This window comes from Semicossyphus pulcher, unplaced genomic scaffold, assembly GCF_022749685.1.
Source record: "Semicossyphus pulcher isolate SPU_LCO1_2020_fin unplaced genomic scaffold, fSemPul1.0.p SCAF_12, whole genome shotgun sequence".
NCBI lineage: Eukaryota > Metazoa > Chordata > Actinopteri > Labriformes > Labridae > Semicossyphus > Semicossyphus pulcher.
The window spans coordinates 4975528-4993958 of NW_027211626.1; the positions used below are offsets into that span (position 1 = coordinate 4975528).

General features: G+C 39.9%; 1 protein-coding gene across 1 annotated transcript in view; it reads left to right on the forward strand.

The window, feature by feature from the left end:
• Positions 1-18431, forward strand: part of eys (eyes shut homolog) — a 200282-nt gene that overhangs the window by 43727 nt on the left and 138124 nt on the right. Inside the window, exons 13-20 of the mRNA XM_069658919.1 lie at positions 2012-2125; positions 4698-4820; positions 6769-6882; positions 7468-7701; positions 9666-9788; positions 9895-10008; positions 13991-14104; positions 16353-16466. Of these exons, the coding sequence (XP_069515020.1) occupies positions 2012-2125; positions 4698-4820; positions 6769-6882; positions 7468-7701; positions 9666-9788; positions 9895-10008; positions 13991-14104; positions 16353-16466 (1050 nt within the window). The remainder of the gene's footprint in view (positions 1-2011; positions 2126-4697; positions 4821-6768; positions 6883-7467; positions 7702-9665; positions 9789-9894; positions 10009-13990; positions 14105-16352; positions 16467-18431) is intronic.

Sequence of the window (18431 nt, forward strand, 5' to 3'; positions counted from 1 at the left end):
ATCGTGGGCCACGTATCGTATCGTGAGTTACCCTGCTATTCCCTACCCCGATATTAATATGGGCTGTGATGGGATCGACTCGCTTTTGGAGCCAGCCTCAAGTGGCCACCTTTGGAACTGCAGTTTTTGGCACGTCAAATCAATTGTTTTTCAAGACCTTTACCAAAAATCAACTCAGGCTTTACAATCTGTACGGCATTCGACGCCCTTGATCCTCAGCCTGACCCTCGTTTAGAGTTTGCTGCATGCATAATCTTATGCTTTTGCTCATTTATGCAGATAAATTTGACAGTTCCTGCAAAGACATCATTTTGTTTGTGTCACTCAAGTCCCTCTGATTCCCCTTCATGAGGATGACAGTGCTATCACAGCAGTGGCAGCCAGCAGCGACAGGGATAACACAGCTGTAAGTAGAAGAGACTTGACCTGTTAGATACTGTGAGCCTTTCCCGGGGTAAGCAGGCTTCAGAGTTCTGCTAGTGAAGGATATATGTGCAGTAAGTGACAGAGTGCCAGGGGTAGAGTGCTGTGTGTACATGCTCAGGAAATCGTGCAGCTTATTCCTGGATACGGTTACGGTACTCGAAATAAAAACATTTCTCCTGCCAAGCCAATCATAATTCAGTCGACACGACTCCACACCAGCTCTGCTATCTCTTTCCAAATGAATGGCTATTACACAGAAGTTCATGTAACCCAATCAATAACCGTAACTCCATTACTCCTGTTGCACTTATGCTCGGCAGATGTCAAAGTGAAGGATTGTGAGTGATTTCCTATGTAAATGAAAGCAACCTGCGGCGAGCTGCTCTCCCACATCACTTCTCAAGGGCAAACTGTGAGATGCTGTCTTGTCTCGATGCTTCAGGTCGGCAGCCTTGGCATGCATATTATCTAATGCTTGCCAACCTAATATGTTGCAAAACTTGTTACGCACACCCTCCCTTAGCTCTGCTGTACATCCCACCCTGTCTGTTTGACCTACTATTTAGTACTCACACTAAATCATATCGTTGAATGGAGAAGGTTGGATGAACTCAAAATGGTGGATTTTATTTATGTCAAGTGCGGTATTATGAAAAAGGACCTGCAGGGCTTATATTGAATGAAATTCTTCCAAATTCTTCCCAGTTTTTGCAGGAATTTAATTGTTTCTTAACATTCAAACTTGTGTTTGACAGCATTTTCTTTTTTTGGTTTAACATTTTGAAGGAACACAGTTACTTTTGCAATAAAAGCATTGCATGAGTAAAAGCTCCAAAATCCGTTGTCTCATCAAAAGCTCCACTTGGCATGAGACAGATTTTGTCATGCAGCAGCTTCTCACGACGCAGCAGGAGTTTTTGTTCGCTTGTTTTTCCCGTTTTTCTGTATCTGCTGGATTATTTTGGAGGAAAAACTGCTTATTCTGACTTTTCTTTTTCTGTTAATTTTCCCACACTCCTAACTGCGAAGAGCAGCACAGGATCCTTATGCTCTGTTTAGTCCCTGGCTGAATGTGTGAAACATTCACATCTCACACAATGATGCAACAAATGCTCTTTGGTAGATAAGTGCGAGGCTAATACAGCAACAGCCTGTGCAGCAGCAGCAATAATTTGCCTTAAACACTGACATGTTTCTCCTCATTATTGGCCTGTGTGTGTGTGTGTGTGTGTGTGTGTGTGTGTATGGTGTGAGGGCTTTTATACATGTGCACTGATGCATGTTATTTGTTTTGTGCAGTTCCCTTTGTGTATAGATTGACTTTGATCTTAAAAATCACTGGATTGGGCTTGTTTAATGTAATAAATCAGAAGGGCAATGACTGGCTCTTATTAAACATGATTAAATGATCCAGTGAGCTGAGTCTGCATGTGCCCAGCAAGCTCTTTGAATCAATACAAGCTTTGAAAAGCAGCTTTTGTTTGTGAAAACAAAGTCATGCTGATCCTAATTGGCCGAGGAATGAAACCATGCAAAAGGATTCCAATAACGGTGTCTTTATTGTTCTTTTCTACATATGCTGCAGGGTTTGCAGGGTCGTTTTGTGAAGTAAATCTCAACGAGTGCCAGTCACAGCCGTGCCAGAACGGAGGTATTTGTGTGGACGGGATTGACCAGTATCGGTGCTTCTGCTCTGAGGGTAAGTTGCAATGCAATTATATCCACCAACAGTCGAGATGATATGATTATGAGGCTAATTCAGACGTTTCTTGGTTTCCAAGTGTGCAGTCAACCAGTGTTAGCCCCGGACTTAAAGGGGCCAAATATTTTGAATGGATATTCTCATATTTTTTATGGGTTTCACATTTTTGGGTGTTTAGTGTTCACAGTGAAAAAGTTAAAACTGCATAATTCTGTGTTTTTCCAGAATGACATTTTTAAAAAGGTCGCCTCTGAAATGGGCCGTTCAGAACAGCTGCAGGTTTCTACGTAGAACCTTGCTCTCGCTGAAATCGACCAATCGTTATTCACCGTCATTCTCCCCAGGCTGCCTTATTGCACGAGCTTGTAGTCAAGTCGTTGTCAAGTTTTCAGCTGACCATTCTGATACCTCCTGGCGATTCTGGCTCGTACATATAAGGCCGAATAACCGATCCTAGAGCAGCCATGTTTTCTACAACTTTGGAGCAACAGTGCAGTGCGGCTGTTCCCCCACTAGGGCTCGCACAAGTGGAGGAGGAGCTACACGGTCACTACAAATACTGTCAGCCAATCGTGGCTAAGGTCTGACCTTTGAATGGCTTGTTTGTTTTAGGAGGAAGGAGAGGCTCCAAAAAATAATTAAATACATATTTTTAAACGAAACAAACTTCAACACCACATTAGAATAATTGAAAATTGATTGCACAAGAAATATGTCCCTATTAATGTTTAAATGAAACAGGCCATTTTAAAATTATGCCACAAATTCTTCCTCTGCTTTGTTTTTTGGTTCTTTATCTTATTCCTGTGGATTAATGAGCAAACAGAGATTGAGACTTCTAAAAGTGTCTGCACACATAATGAAACTTTACATAAATACAATGTCACTTAAAGTAACTGGATTTATGACAGACTGAATAACCTCTACAAGCTTCACCACATCTTCTTTTGTATATTATTATTAATTGAGAGTTTGTGGGACCAATACGTGCACTAAAAATGATCAGGATGGCCTACTTTGTCCAGGCGGCTCCAAATGGTGTGAAGAGAACAAATAGCACCAGTGGAATAACTATGAAATTGTTTGTATCATTTTATTTTATGATATCAAAAGGAACATCTTCCTTCTCAGGTCAAAATGATTATGGGTTATGTCTCTAACAATTTCAACAATTACAATACAAATTGAATCTCAGACATTCATGCAGAACATTTCTAAGACTCCTCGTACTTGCTTAAAAAACCTCAGTTTGTCCCCACAATCAGAAGAACATAACGTGCAAGAAAAGAAGTTGCCGTGTCCACTTCTTATATACAGTCTATGATGCAACATTTATGCTACCACCTGAAAAGACTACTTCTCGCACCTTACATTCTATTTCTGTTCCATTACTCTTTCCTATCTGCAGACTCAGTTTGTCCTGAACAAATAGAGATAACTACCTTCATGCAATTCAGTATTCAACATTCTTTGTGTTACTGGAAGAGATTCTTGCCCCTTATCTCCTTTTTTGTCCAACATATGGCCACCGAATGATAACAAGGTTGCCTTAATAACCATAGAGCGAACTGAATTTTGTCCCAGCCAAACACAACAGGTGATTCTGGTGATTAGCCCACCTTGAGCCAAAGAGCAGGAACTAATCAGTGAACTCATTGTTGTAGCGTTGGCTCTGAATAAAAACATGAGTACGATAAAGGTGTTTCAAGCACATGATGCTGATTGCTACCTTTACTGATGATGACTTTAATTACACGTATTCTCATGTTTCCTGTCTTGCAGCACGACGCCTGTAATGTTTGGATATATCTGCTATATATTTTCTCCCCTCACATAAAATCACTCCATCAGAAATGGTCACTTGCATCATTAATATAAGCAGGGATACATTTCTGCAATATTTCCAATAATTTCTTGGTTGAGTTGACATCTTACCTGTGAGACATACCTCTGAGTGAACCTTGATTGCGGGTGAAGCCTGTTATGCATTTTTAATGAAGTCAGGATAATTGTCAAATTTTATGACATGGAGAGAGGTGGAAATTGGTTCCATGGTCAGTTTGAGAAATGATGAGAATTTGACCTGCGCCGATGGTGCTGATAGCCAGACATTAGTCATGGGCCTCCTGTAGCTGCAGTGTGTGACAGAGCTAATGATAGTCATTTTGTAGCGTGACCATGCAGTGGAATATATTTATGGGGGGCGAAAATGTCAGAAATTGGAAGCACTCGCTTTTACTTCATGACTTTAACCTTTTATTTTTAAGACATCAAACGTGCTGATAGTTACCACACAAGTTACCACACAAAAAAAGTTAATTAAGCTGACACATAGTTTAACAAAATATGATTCATTTCCTCAAACACAGACTGTGGTGCGGCCTGCTCTCCGTATTCTGTACTCGTTGACTTGTGATGAGCTTGCAGTGAAAAGTCATGTAAAATTTCACGACGGCAATAAATCGCTTTTGGGTGCAGTTTGATTCTAATTAGTATCTTTTCAAGTCTGCTGTTTACTGACATTCACACGCCTTCTGTGATGAGATTTCGCCTTCTCTCTTTATACCAGGCTTTGGGGGGTTGAACTGTGAAATCAACTATGATGAATGTGTCCACGGATACTGCGCCAATAATTCCACATGTATTGACCTGGTTGCAGACTATGAGTGCATCTGTCCTCCGGGCTTTTCTGGTGAGTTATCTGTGTCATCATTTTCATAGTTTAGGCTTTAATGAATGCGGTGCAGATTGATGACTCCTCAGCAGTGATAACCATCAAAGTGGAGCCATTGTTAAATGCAAGAGCACATTCGCCAGCTTTAGATTGACTGCGGCTGCGGGTATTAAGATAGCTTTGTTTCCCACCCTGTAGGCACTGAACATGTGATTTATAGTATGGTAATTATAGTATATAGCTTAAAAATCAATGAGTTTGTTATAAACTATAAAATGTACAGACTTCAGATAACTTGTGGAGTATTAAAGATACAATCTCCAAGATTTCAATTTCGTGCTCTTGAGCGCCACCCACTGTCGATAGTCAGTATGACGTCTACGGCTGGCTCCCTTTGTCATGGTTCTAATTCTTGATTTTCCTGGCTGACGGTCGATTTCCTTTTTAGACTGTTTGCCTCTATCTGCCCTTAGCTCCGCCTACCCTCTCTGGCAGACCAACCACTGCTGGCTGATGGAAAACGCGTCACTAACTTGGCGCCGCTTGTGAATTTTTTCTGCGAATGTCGCCACAGACACCCAGACCATGATAATACTATATACTGCAAATACAAAGGCTTTCATCAGTGGGCCATAGGCTCAATCACCATTGTGTTACCTCATTCGGGATAGATAGTGACTTAACAGACATTTATTTACATGAAAAAGTTGTGAATTGTGTTTATTTAGCAAATTCTGATCAAAATACAAGTCAGACTTTTTATATCACTTTTGTTTATGTCACAGTTTCAATTCGGTAACACTTAGGGTCGATGGATGGGTCATGCAAACACAGGAATTTCATCCAGGAGATCCAGGTTTTGATTTATGTGTTAAACTAATTATGTTACGAAATGTACCTACCCAAATTGAGTTACAGCGTATTAATTATGTAACTTTGAAAAGACATGAGCAGCTATCATTCAAAGTACTTATTTACAAACGAAAAACGTTGTTTTCCCGGTTTCCTGACGTTTTTGTGAAGTGAAACTCGCAAAGTTAAAGATTGGATAACGCTTTATATGAAGGTACACATATTCACCATTAATTAGTTGCTTATTAGCATACATACTAGTAGCATATTGACTCTTAATTTGTCATTATAAAGCACCTATTAACATCATATTCTGCATGACCATATTCTACAAATGCTAGGCCACTAACTAAGGGTTTTCCCTCAAAAACCTCCTAATTACTCCTCATTAATACCAACTAAGGCAGTTGTTGTACATTAATTACCATCTTAATATGCTTTGCTCAGTAAGGGTCGTATAAGGTGGTAGTACCACAAGAATAGTCATTCCCCCTTAATAACACTTGATAAGTATGCTCTATTCTTGTTTAACAAACACACAATTACAAGTGTTAGCAGAGTCCAAATCACTCTAAATGAAATCTTTCTATATGAGAATATGTTACTCATTCTTAAGTGAGGTCTTGCTCATAACTAATTCACTCGTAGTCTGACACTTATTAACCTACGCAGGTTCCCTATTCTAAAGTTGCCTCCTCTTCACACTTAGTAAATCCATTATAGCACACAACTACTGATCTCCAATCAGATCTGTGCCCATTCATACCCGATGGCGATGCCAGCGGGAGCAGTTTCCTTATTTATTAATAAACAGTAATTAGGTTATTGATGGAAAACCCTTAGTTAATGGTCTAGTACTTGTAGAATATGGTCATGCAAAATAAGGTGCTTTATAATGAAGAGTCAATATGCTAAACTTATACTTTTATCAAATGAGGTCTGTTGTCTAAAAATAACGTTCAGCTTTGGCTGTATGGACGAATACATCAGTGTATGCACTGACTGACTCATTTCTAATGCAGACTTCAAATGATTTATTTTGTACGGATGTGTCATTGTTGATGTTTTTTTTTCTTATGTTCATTTCTTTCCCATTCCATGTTTTACCTTCCAGGTAAGAATTGCTCCACGTCTGTCTCTGCATGTGCATCAGATGTCAAGTTCTGCAAAAACGGAGGAACCTGCTCCCTCAACTTAGCCGGTGAAATGCAATGTGTCTGCCCTCCAGGTAATACACAGGCACATTTATACAGTAGAGTGATTATTGATTTGTTAAGCTCAGTCTTTGTTTTGATACACAACAAGCCTGGCATTGTCATTATGATAATTCCATCCAGAAATGTAGCCATGCAGTGGTGCGCTCAGTAGAATTAATACCCAGCTCTCTAATCACTGTGACCAAAGTGTGTCATGTGCTCTTCTTGCTTTATTCAGCATCAATTCAGCCCTTTATGCATGTTAAACATATTAGGGTTGTTGATTAATATGGTATCACCAAAACAGCTTTTTCCTCTGAGTGAATACCGTTAGAAAGCACATGTACAAATCCACAGATTAGTTACAATTGATGAAGACACAAACAACAGTTTGTCCCCTGTAGGATGGGTACTGTTGCTGAAATCCCTCCTTTGGTTTTAGTGCTCGAGGCTCCGGCTGGATAAAATATGCAAATCAGGAGGGAAGAAAAACAGTGGCAATGACAGCGTAACGTGAAATCACAATCAGTGATGTGTGCCAGACGTGGGAAGAGAGGAGGATACTGTACTGTGCAGAAACAGCACATCAATCACCTCTTTGATCCCACCTCTTACAGGATACCGTGGCAATGACTGCTCCTCGTCTGTGAACCTGTGTGTGTCAAATCCTTGCGACCCCGAGGGGACCTTCCTCTGTGAAGAGCTGGCAAATACTTATAGATGTGTGTGTCAACATGGCTACACTGGGCCGCACTGCAAAACACCCATAAACCACTGTGTTGATGGCCTGTGTCAGCACGGTTCAGGGTGTGTGGATCTATCAGGAGGGTTCAAGTGTGATTGTTTGCCAGGTAGGTTCAGCACCATCCGGCAGGGGTTTGTTTCCAATGGAGGCAATTCCTCCAATGAATCGTGTACGTAGCAGACACTCTCCCCGGTTTGATGCTTTCACTTGTTCAGCTTTCCTTCTCTGTGGGAGTCTAATCTCTGTGGCCTTAAGCAACAACACGTAACAGCCTTATGAAATGTGTAAGTCAGGGCTCAGTTCATCAGTTCGTGAGCTGACTTCAAAGCAGTGATGACGTTTGGGATGCCTTTTTGCCCGGTTAGGATCAAAAGTCAGCTATTGGTGTTTCATCGAAGGAAGCGTTTACTATTAAAGGAATATAAGATCACTGGACAGCTTTGACGTAACAAATATTTACTGGGCAATAATTACTATTAACTTGACTTTCTCTTAGTACATTCAACAGGTAATTAATAAGTACAGTTAATTAAGGTCATTATTGATGATAAGCATGAAGAACGGCTGTTACGAGTCATTCCTCGTTTCTTTATCTCATTATCTCGAGATAACAACGCTGCACCACCGTAACGTCAGCTGATCTTAACTCGTATCCCCAGAGCTGCAAAAGCCAAAACAAACATAGGAACAGGCTTAACTCATCTCATTAGTGTTGGCAATGGCAGCATGGCATGTCCTGGTCTGTGACATCACAGTGACCTGCCTGTTGTTTTTGTTTTCTAGATCACCAGAAAATTATCCCGTTAAACCAGCTTTGTTATCTTATATTATGAGATCAAGGAATCCATTATAATGAAAACCAGCTTTGTCATTCCTAAATAACGAGAAAAATAAGTTGAGATCTCAAAAAAACAACCAGAAATTACTCGTTACCAGCATCTAAGGCATTAAAGTTTTAATCTCAAAGATCTCAAAGAGGTTTCGTTCCCTTTGGCGGTACCTATGGCGATAAATGGTAATTGCGGGAGTAAACTTCCAGATAACCAGACGTCCACAGTTGGCTCCGGTTGTTACTCTTGATTGTCCTGGCTGACGGTCGCTTTCCTTTTTAGACTGTTTGATTCATCTGAGCGTCGAGTTTGTTTCTTTTTCTTTTGATTTTCACTTATTGTTGAAGTTGTATCTGTAGTCATCCATCTTTTCTTTGTTTGTTCAGCCACAGTAGATTACTGTTTACTCGCAACACTTGCAGAGACCGGAAAAGCAGCTGCTTAGCTCCGCCTACCCTCTCTGGCAGACCAACCACTGCTGGCTGATGGCTGATCCATGAAAGTCGCCACAGACACCCAGTCTGTAATACTGCACATGCAAAGGCTTTCATCAGTGGGCCATAGGCTCCATTGTGTTACCTCATTCAGCGATAGATAGTGACTTACCAGACATTTATTTAAATGAAAACCTTAAAGATTATTACTTTAAATGTTCAGTAGCAATCATGGCCATTATGGAGTGTGTCTTCACTACCGGAAAAGGAAGAGGGATGATAATGTGAAAAGAACTGGAAGCAAACAAAAAAGACAAATTATCAAATAATACAATACATAAATCTGGGCATTTTATTTTCATCTCTGATGTACTAAAAACACACATAAATTCCATCACTTGATAAAATAAATGGTAGATGGCAGCTCGTTAATGTCAACAGAAATCTTGTCTCCTATATAATTGTGTGTGTGCATATTCAAGTACTGTTGATTATGTAATTCATTACTTTAATTACTGTTCAGTTTATTCATCAGTTAATATCACTTCTGAAAACTGATATAGTTTAAAAACATTTTTTAGTGGAGATTTTTCTTTCACCTGTGCATTACAAGGACAGAAAAACAGGAAGAAAATTAAGTAATCACATTCTGTAGCTGTTAATAATAATTATGATGCACTAACCATATGATCATTACTACAGATCTTTACTAGGCCCTGGTATAAATCATCCCACAGGCAAAACTTTCGAGGATAGTCCTCAGAGGGAAGAGAAATCCTATAACACACTGTATCCTCTCTCTGCAGGTTTAACAGGCCAGTTCTGTGAGATAAACATCGATGATTGTGAAGAAAAGCCGTGTGGAATCCTGAGCATTTGTAAAGACACCCTCAGTGGCTACAATTGCTTCTGTGCACCTGGGTTTATTGGTAAGTAAAAGCTATCTCCAAGTTGTTTTCTTTTTGTGAGTTAAAGTGACGTTTTATTCACTGAAGCAATGTGTCAGCGTGTTGTGAGCCATTCATGCTTTCTTAGGAAATAGCTGCGAGATTGAAGTGAATGAATGTCTCAGCCAGCCTTGTCGAAATGGAGGCTCCTGCATTGATGAGCTCAACTCATTCAGCTGCCAGTGTCCCCTTGGAATAACAGGTAAGTTATACACTTTTTACCATGCATGTGTCTGTTTGCAAAATATTTCTCTTCTTTGTGACCGATGACAAGCGAGGTGCAACGTCAGAGCCACTATTCATACCGGTATGTGTATACACACGAGCATCGTTATTCAGTGCCATGCATTCAAATTCATCCACCTTGAGTTGGTAATGCTAATGTAGGTTCTTTGAGCATACAGATAATGTAAATTAATTTACACCTGAATTTAGAGAAAATGTAGCTATTTTTAATCATCAAACATTTTTCAAGTAATGTGGACAAAAGACAAAACTCTGTCCAAATTGGAAACTTAACTGTTGCCATGAACATAATTTCTGACCTGTTTTATGTCCGATCACTGATGATAGCAAATGTATTTAACCGAAGCATTACATCCCTCAAAGTGTGTTGCGCTGACTGAGAAAGGTTTGGTAGCCAGTCTGTACAGGGAATGCCTACATGAACCATGATGCTTGGTGTGTTAGCAGCCTCAACCTCATTCATCTGGATTTATTTCGGCGTATACTGTGGCTTAAATAAATACATCTGAATATCCTAGTCAGCCAAAACACTGTAAAAAGTCTGTTGCTTATAAATAACAAGCTCTGCACTAATATTCTAGGATTCCACTTTTGCTTTTTTGAGAGACAATAAATTGAAGCTTTTCCAGGCCACCAACTATATCTCATGTCAGCCCTGGCGCAGTCCTTTTGTAGAGTTTTTCTCACTGTATTTTGAACACCGGGGTCAGCCCTACGCACGGGTCTGTATGTGACTGAGTGAGTGACGGTTCTTTCACAGCCGTAGAGAGAGAGAGAGAGAGAGAGTTGCAACATTGCAATGGTGGATCATGGAGCATATTGGACCTCCACTGACGCGACTCTCGGCTCTGGATACTTTGTTCGGGGAGTAGGCTGTGCTGCTCCTCCGCTGTCCTCACCTACGTCCGCAGCGCGCACCTGCTTTCAAACATGTTGTCATCGGCCTCATAAAGACAGTCCTTGACATCCTCCTTCACATTCCCCACAAAAGCGCACATTGACCTGATGCGGTCAGCCACATACTAGTCTACGTCGTCTTGTTAACTCACAGTCAGGTTATTTGGTTTCAATGCAGCAAAAAAAACCCTTTAATTTCATAGTGAAATTTTTCTTCAGAGATTCAGTTTGCACACAATGCCAACAAGATAATGTAGCATGTATGGGACTCTCAAGTTGAGCATGTACTGACTTGTATGTAATCTCTTACAGTCTGACTGGCAAGCTTTTATTTCCATGTGAATTAATGCTGTATGTGAAGTATTGTATATAACGTAAAATAATATGACATTAGAGCTTCTTGCTGAACGTTTAACTTATCCCCACATATTTACATGTTTAATCTTTGAAAATGTATCTTCACATAAATACATACATGCATGGAAAGTACGTTTATAGTTTGAATTAAAGGTGCCGGTTTAGCCCAGCGGTTAAATCACGCGTCCCATATACAGAGGCTGCAGTCCTCGATGTGGTGGCCCCGGCCTCGACTCCCATCCTCGGCCCTTTGCTGCGTGTCATCTCCACTCTCTCTTCCCCTGTTTCCGACACTATCCACTGTCTCCTCTCTCTCAATAAAGACGTTAAAGGCCATAAGTTTCACTCAGTACTTTTCTTAATGTTTTCTAACTATAGCTCCGGTCCCATTTCTCAAGGTGGCACTATAAATGTATTGCAGGGATGGGAAGGTGTACTACAGTCTGGCTGTCAATCTCTTTTACGATTTATGGCAACAAACAATTTTGATTCCATTCAACCTTGATCCCTCTCAATAATGGAAACCTTTTATTGAAGTAAAGTTACAGTGGAGCCACAGAAATCCCATCAGGGCAATATCTATTATGTGAAGGGGGAATTGGCTCTCTGTGCTCGTGGTGTGTGGCAGCTGACCTGTTTCGCACTGCAGGTATCTTATATTAAACATCTTTTGAGCATTACAAAAAATACTGAACTTGAAATCATAAAAACTATTTTGGTGTTTGACCTGCCAAAAATGTAGGATGTTTATTCTCCAGGGAGCAATAATTTTACATGGAATTTTTATGACCAGATGTTGATACTCAAGGAAAGTCATGGAGAAGTAGTAATCTTATCGTATCACGGCAGGCTCGGACTGGTAGGCTGGCGTTTCAGGCGATGCCAGATGAAGCAGCTAAATTATTTTGCTGCAAGACCAGCAATGTGGGGAAAAAAGTTCTACCTAAAAAATCTACCTGCTGCAGTACAATCCCCAACCTCGGAACCCATGGGCTATATTTTGACCACGATATAGCCTCTGGGGACAACGGTGAACATGTAAGCCAGGTTTAGCCAGCCATCAGTAATAAGGACTTCCAGTTAAGACTTCCTATTCCGCATGCTGCATTGTTCACAGTCCAGTTAGCAACTTGAGAAGCGACCGTGTGTTCAGTTAAAAAGTGAAGCTAATTTTGCCCCTCAAGATATGTCAGCAAAGTAATGCAATGTTAAATTTTAGATCTAGAACGGGTTGTCTGTTTATAGAGATTAATAAGAAGGTAAATCGTTGTCAGATGACGCTGATGGGAGCCAGGATGTCATTGCAGCGGAATATGTTCCACCTGCTTTTGCTCTTCACATGGACTGTTTTTCCTGCATACGCCGCAGCCTGCTGATACGTGATTGGTTGTAGTACAAACAGAAACCAGAACACTTGCTGTCCCTAAAATCCATGTCAATAGGCTGGCTATGATATTAAGCTAGCTACGATATTAAGCAGGTGCTTTGGGACCAAAGTCGCTCCAACCCTTTTAGGTGGATCCATCAATGTGATGTTTGTTTGTATCCAAGCAGCAAATAAGAAGATAAAATCAGGACAAAAAGAGCAGAAAAATCAATAAAATGTGGAGGTATTCACCTCACTTTTTATTTTAGAATGTCTGAATACAGGTGTTTTATACTTAAAGTAGCTAAATTTAAATCAAGTTTAATAGGGTTGTGAAAAGTCTGTTTGTTGCAAAAACATGTGGATAGACATAGGCAAATAATGCTGTGCATACATACTGTAAGGTAAGTAAAGGAGCAAACCTGCTGTAGTAACCTCACTGAAAATGCACTGTTTTACCAAACCGATTCATAAAAATCTTTGTACGTCTCTCGAGTGTTTCAGAAAAATGATGATGTTTTTGGCTTCATCGAGTAAGCGTATTGGCAACATCTGTTAAGAGAGCCTCATTGTGTCAACAGCTAACTCGTGCTACCCTTCAGGCCACATCCAGGCCACATGGCCATTAGGTTCTTAAACAAGCTGTATCCTCTCTAATGTTACAGGAGCAGAGCAAACAGTTCACTGGTGTTATGTGGAATACTGTTGTTATTCAAACACCTCTTATCACTTTGGCATTTCACATAATTTAACAACCTCCTCCAAAGCCTAAAGAGATAGCAAATGTGTGAAGTGTTGATGGAAAAAATCAAGTTGCTGCTTAGTTTATGTGAAGTTTATCTGCTTTTTTATTACAGAGAAAACAAAGTAGGAGGCAAACGCAGAAGTAATCATCCATATTCTGTATTTAATCATCTATTCATTCCTTCATATACAATATAGAAATAAACAAATCGCCTACATAGAGAAATGTTGTCTTCGTAGAGGAAAATCTCAGTTGCTAAAACCTCGATTTGTTTCAAAGTCAAAGCTAAATGTCAGTGTCAAATTATTTTTTCTATGGTAGCAGTTAAAGATTTGATGTAAAGTGTTTGTGTAAAACATATGGCTGAGTTAACTTTTTGTTGTTCAAAAATCAACACTTTTAGATTTGACACAAAGAAGCTTTAAGTCAAGTGCTAGATTTATTTTAAGCCGAGGAAAGGTGAGCACAAGTTATCAGAAATGTCACGAGTCATAAAATGTTATTAATTAAAGAAAGATAGGCACCTTTCAGACATTGTGACCACTGACTCTTTTAAATGTCATCTCTCTACAGGGACGTACTGTGAAGTCAACATCGATGAGTGCATATCCTCACCCTGCCTACACAACGCCACGTGTGTTGACCTTGTTCATGGCTACGGATGTGCATGTATGCCTGGCTTTACAGGTTAGTGAATACACTTTATGTGTTTAAGAGAGGAGTGTCTTTATATATTTTCAGATGAACACAATATACAATAAATATTTAGCATGTATTCTTATATTAAAATACTTCTCGCCTATTCTCAGAGGTTTACAGTATTGCATGACTCTTGTATTGGACTACATTAGGTAGGTCGTAGAGATGCATTATATTATCGGCACGATATCAGTATCTGCACATTATTAGGGCTCAAAAATGACATATCGGCATCAGCATTTATGTCCGATATGTCATTTAAAACAGCGCTTTAATTCTGCCTCAATGCTCCATGATTACCTAAAAAAGCTTGACGTAATGCTACGACACTAACTCGGAGTGTGCGTGTGTACTGCCTACACCACACCTCTTCCGTCAAGTGTAAAGAAGGGTACAAGATGTCTGCAGTCTGGCAGTTTTTGGCCACTACAATAAGAGTAGGCATGATATCAATTCCACTACAGGGGAGACTTGATGTTCTGTACAAATAGGTGGAAAAAAAGCGCCTAATATATCTGTATCGAAAATTCAATATCATGCATCTCTAGGAGGTTGTGTTCACATCCTGTTGAATCAACTTAAACATATGAACATGTGTTTAACAACATCTGCAGCCATTCTTTGCACTGAGAGGCTCTACTCGACTCTGGCGCAGCAGTGCCTTGAGCTAAATGCTAATATGAGCATGCTAACATGCTCACAAAGCTAACACAGTGATGATTAGCTGGTATGATATTTACAATGGTCAAACTTTTAGTTGATTATTTTAGCATGCTAGCATTTAAGAATTAGTGATAGTAGTGGGAGGCAACTTAAGGCTGCCTCCACACGATCAGCAGTAAGTCTGCTCTGTCCTGGTTGTGCCATTGTTTTCCTACGGGTAGAGCAGTGCAACCAAACTAGTTGGCAGCACTACCCTTGGTGTGGCACATCGCTGTCTTACATCACAATTTCCCAGAGTGCTATGCTGAGAGTTCAGTTATTTCAACTTTGACCTTGGTTGCCGCTTACCTTTTGAAGCCCAACCAATGAGATAACAGCTGTGTGGCGGAGCAAGATGCCACAAATACATGCGAGGAAGACAACTTAACAAACATACTTGATATTGTGCCCTCACCCGTCTGTGACCGTTATGTTGTCTAGAAACATGGAGAAGAGCTTCCTTGCGGTTATTCATGATGCATACTGGTTCTTCTTATCATGTGAATGCAGCTTAAGGAACGCACTGCAATCTAACCATTACTAAAGCATGCAGTGGGCCATGTGTCATTTGCTTTACATAGAAAGGATCTCAATACTCTGACCTACATTTAGAAGATGTTTGCTTTGCTTGTGGTCTTTGTATTACTCCAATTAAAACAACACATTCAGACGATCACATCTCAAGTCATAAATTATGCAGTGCTGTTATATTAGGTGTATTTTCAAAGAGAAGTCAGCAGCCATCAGCCGCTCCTCTTACACTGAGACAGCAGAGTAGTTTAATACCTTTACAGGTTTGAAGTCTTGCAGAGTTATTCCTTATTATGTATATTTATGTGCTGCTCCACATGTGGTGCTGTGATGCCGACTGTTCAAAGTACAAAGATGAATAATGACTCGATTTAAACCATAATGTATTTCCACCTGTAATAATCAAACACAGTAATGCTATCTTAGCAATTGGTAATATTTCCCACAGAGTTGGATACACAGTGCATTACAAGCAATAAAACTGGTTACAGTTCTGAATTATAGGATCCCAAAGGAGCTGGTTTCTCTTCTTTTTTTAAATGTCTGTGAATAATATTTTGGAGAAAAACTTCTTTGAATGTTTAAAAATTAGATTTGAAATGGAGTTCTCGCTGTGAGGATGTTCTTTGCTGTCTCATACGTCGCTGCGGCACCGTGGGGAACACGGTTAATGTGCTATAGTGATTTTCAGCACTGCAGTGGATCATCATCAGCTTTCTCATCATCTGTGTGTCTGTTATCAAGATCAGTGACACCAAGAAACTGAACCATGAGCAGAGAAAACCCTATGCAACTCTTTAGAAATCATGTTGTTTATGTAATATATTATATTCCTTTTTGATGAAAAGTCGTGTTTGTTCTAAAGGGATGTTAACAAGCTGTAGTACGGACATTTAAACGTCGAGCATCTATAGTGACGTGTTTTGTGATTCAAATGCGGCTCCCAAACATGTCTGTGGCTTCATGTAACATGCTTATCAGTCTGTGTTCTTCTCTGTCCAAGGTCCAAAGTGTGAGTTTGACATTGATGAGTGTGCTTCATCTCCCTGCAAGAACAGAGCCACTTGCATTGACCAGCCTGGTAATTACTTCTGCCAATGTGTGGCTCCATTTAAAGGTAATGAGCACTGAGGGAATGGGGACAAAAAAGCAAAGTTAATTAACTTCACATGCTATTATTTTCACCTGTCTGAGCTCACTTCACGTGTCCCAACAAAATGAGTACGTCTTCATTTGCTACCTGTGATTAAATAAATGTGGAGTAATAAGTGAGCTGTAAGCTGGGGTAGGTGCTGAAGCCACGCAAGTACAAACTTACATCATTTAGTTAGAGGATAGAACTCGTGTGACTGTGTAGCTTTATCTTTTCATATCAATGGAAAAAAAATGCTGGGTGATATAAGGTTATGAATGATTTAAGCTTCACATTCATTAGCAGGAGGAAAATTAGACCAGATCCAGTCGTGTTTTAAGACATATAAAATGCTCTGCTTGAAATTGTGTCTGATATATTTTTCTGCAAAATACGTTTAATTACCTTGTAAAAATCCTCCCAAGGCATCTCCTCCTTCTTCCTCATTTAAAATCCAGAATCTGCATAGGCCCCGCCCACTATGCAAATGTACAACCGGACCCTCCATCGCGAAAACACGTCTCTGCCATCGTTTGATGGCAACTTGAAACTAAGCTAACTTGAAATGTAGTAATTAGTAGTCAGTAGTGAGTCTGCAAAAATTACGATGACGTTACAGCTGGCTTGCGCATCGCCTACGATTGCCATAGGTTACACATAATGATGTGCATAGCGTCACCCCGTCCATTAACGGGATTGGCTCCTTAGGTTTGTGATGTCTCAAACCTGCCAATCTGAAAACGTGTTGTTCAGCCTGTCCTTGGTACACTGCAGTTTAAAAGCAGACAGGCCCAGCCATGGAGATGACTGCTCATGTTGTCCTGATATTTCTTGTAGCACATCAAGGTGAAACTCCTGAGTTTCACTGGAGTACTGTTCTTTAATGAATCTTCACTGTCTTTAGCCAAAACATGGTTCTAGTTTAAAATGTAACTATTGCTAATTAATCAGAGTTGAGATAGTCATCATTCACAATTTTATTCTGCTGCAAATCTATACATGTATTATCTTGTTCGTCATCATTAATAATAGTTTTTGACAGTTTGCATGATTTAATCATCTGTTGCTGATATATTACGGTAAAAAAAAGCATTTTACATAAATCCTTGAAAAATAAATTGCCTTGTCTGCTCTAAAATACAATTTAAAATACAACTTCAGATGAAATTCATTAAACTACAATTTAATTAGCTTTGTGGTGAGAAGTAGACTTAGCACATAGCTGCTAATTTGTACCTGCATAAACAAATAAAGGCAATCTAAAAGGAGCATATTTTCTGTTATGTTAATTTGTTGGCTGCAATTTTCTGAAAATCATTACTAATAAAAAATAAGGCAAAGCTCTAAAGTGTAAAGAACCATCAGGGGATATGACAAAACTTTAGCAGTGGGATTTCAGAGGAGCACAAAGGGCTCCATCTTTAATAAATGTGAAAATGCATTCATCCAGCCAGACTGTTCCTCGTCACAGTCGCACTAACAAACCGAGCAAGAGTCAAGAAGGACCTTGGTCACAAACCAAGGACCTCTCTGACAGATCTAATGAGCTCGACGGCTGTGAGATCTTCCAGGAAGGACAACAGTCTGGGCTGCACTTCACAAATCTCTGCTTTACAGCAGAGTGGCCAGGAGGAAATGACTCCTGCGGCGGCACATGGAATTTACAAAAAGGCACTTCAAAGACACACTGACAGCATAAGGAGAAATATCAGAGCTCTGATGGAAATGGAAATGGAAGTCTTCAGATGTAATTCAAAGGACTATAGAAAGCATGTCAGAAATGAGGCACTGTTGATTACCTCTGTCACACGCTTCTTTCTCTAAGGTTTGGTAGCGGCCATGACATTATGTAGTGGATTCTCATAGTCAAAGGTATAGGGAACTGTAAATAAAACAGAATATACTCTGAAAGAGAATCTGCTTCAGATTGTAGAAGGCCCAAAAGTCCAC